This window comes from Charadrius vociferus, unplaced genomic scaffold (assembly GCF_000708025.1).
Source record: "Charadrius vociferus isolate BGI_N301 unplaced genomic scaffold, ASM70802v2 scaffold132, whole genome shotgun sequence".
NCBI classification, from domain to species: domain Eukaryota; kingdom Metazoa; phylum Chordata; class Aves; order Charadriiformes; family Charadriidae; genus Charadrius; species Charadrius vociferus.
This window is the reverse complement of record NW_009647028.1, coordinates 1389933-1391775: the sequence shown is the minus strand read 5'-3', so window position 1 is coordinate 1391775 and position 1843 is coordinate 1389933. Positions and strand designations below refer to the sequence as shown.

Here is a 1843-nt window from a genome sequence, read left to right as displayed (position 1 = left end):
CCCCTGCTCCGAATCGGCGCCCCCCGACCTCGCAGGGAGCCGAGCGTGCGGCTGGGACTTTCTTGGAGGCAGGGGAACGTTAAGATGTTGAAAGCTCCCCGGCCGAGAGGGGCTGCGCGGACGCCAGGCCACCCAGCTAGAGGGGAGCAGGATGGACAGAGCCGTCGTGGCCGGGAACCGAGGCCGGTAGGGAAGGATGGACTCCCGGACCTGCCAGGACAGGCAGCCCAGTGCCCACCCCAGCAGCAGCAGCAGCAGCAATTGTAGCAGCGGCAAGAGTCATTGCGAAAGGGAAAAGATCCGGAGTCGGATGAAAATGGTGATCGGGCAACTGGAAGGAATCTTACAGGAGCTCAAGGAGGTGGCCAAGGAGCTCCGGGAGGTAGGAAAGCCCCGGGATGGTCTCATATCCCTGCGCGGGTCCCTACCTGCTGGCCCCAAATATAGGTGTTCTGCCCCCGTCCCCCGGTCTGTCCCCTGCCTCCGGGGTCAGGTTTGGGGGCAGCAGAGGTGGCTCAGCACCCACAACCCATCGGCCGCGGGAGGGACCTGGGGTGGTACAGCCTGGCTGATTTGCAGTAGGATTTTCCAAAAGGAGGTGGGGGGAAGAAAAAAAAATAAAATACTAGCTCTGGTTGGTAAAATTGCCCTTGACCTTGACGGCGGGGTTTGCTCGGGGTCAGGGGACCCGGCCAAGGCACCCACTCTGAGGGTGCCGGTGGTGGGAGAAGCCCCGTGGGGGTCACGCACCGCCGGGGCTGGGGGAACCGGGGCCGTCGGCTCCGTGCCACGGTCAGCTCTTGTTCTGCCTTGGGCAGGGGGGTTTGGGGAAGGGGGGGCGGTTCCAGGCCCTTTTCAAAGCAGGGAGGGAGATGGAGAGGGGATGGTGGGTCCCTCTGGCATTGCAGAGATCACCAAAAATATGGCATCGGCCCTGGGTGCGTTGATGGGGGGGTGGTCCATGGGCTGAGCAGAGGGGCAAAGCGACCGGCTGTCCCGTAGCTTGGCTGTCAGGGTGCATTGCTCCTGGAAAAAAAGGAAAAAAAAAAAAAATATATATATATATACATACGCACATAAAAAGTGTGGCTGGAGTTTCCTCCCAGCGCGGAGGCATGGCAGAGTCGGTTCGGTGGGGAATTGAATATTTTTGTGGCTCCAGGGGGCGGGGCACACAATTTCCGGGACGGCACGGCAGGCGGGCGTTTGCGTCCTCTTGGTGGCCTGAGCTGAGCGTGATGGGGGTTATATCCAGAGCCATGGGAAACCTCCCCTCCCCCCCCACCACCACCACCACCACGGAAGGGCAGAAATGGGTGGAGGTTTTGCCATGGGGCTGTGCTGGAGCAGCCCCACCTGGGGCGGTGACATTTGGGTGCCACCGAGAGAGCGCTGATGCAGGTGGACCAACGTCATCCTCGGTGCAGACGCAGCCACAGTCAGGGAGGTGACATCTTCCAGCCTGAAGCATCCCCTGGGATGCAGCGTCCTCCTTCGGGGTGGCTCTGCTCGGTCCAGGAGATTTTAGGGAGGCCATCCCACCTGGGGGAGGGGATGCCACGTCCCACCACGCCTCCCCACTGGGTCCCCACGAGGACTCAACCTGGTCGTGGCAAACCTAGAGATTTTCCGGGCTTTGCCAGTCCTTCCTGCAACAGAAAGCAAATCCGGTCACCCAAAGGAAAAAGCCCCCCCACACACACACACACACAATTCCCTCAGTGCCAACGGGAGAGCCCAAAACCCCTTCAACAAATCCCCGGCGGACTAAAAATAGTCGCAATAGTACTAATCGGGAGGCAGAGCTATTTTCCATTTCGCCCGAGTTCACTTCACGCTCTTC

The 1843-nt window shown here is 60.6% G+C and overlaps 1 protein-coding gene across 1 annotated transcript in view; it reads left to right on the top strand.

Annotated features, from left to right (window-relative positions):
- Window positions 1-72: 72 nt before the first annotated feature.
- LOC104295794 (chromosome unknown open reading frame, human C15orf59) overlaps window positions 73-1843 on the top strand; it is a 13434-nt gene continuing 11663 nt past the window's right edge. Inside the window, exon 1 of the mRNA XM_009895582.1 lies at window positions 73-382. Coding sequence (XP_009893884.1) covers window positions 197-382 — 186 coding nt within the window. The 5' untranslated portion in view covers window positions 73-196. The remainder of the gene's footprint in view (window positions 383-1843) is intronic.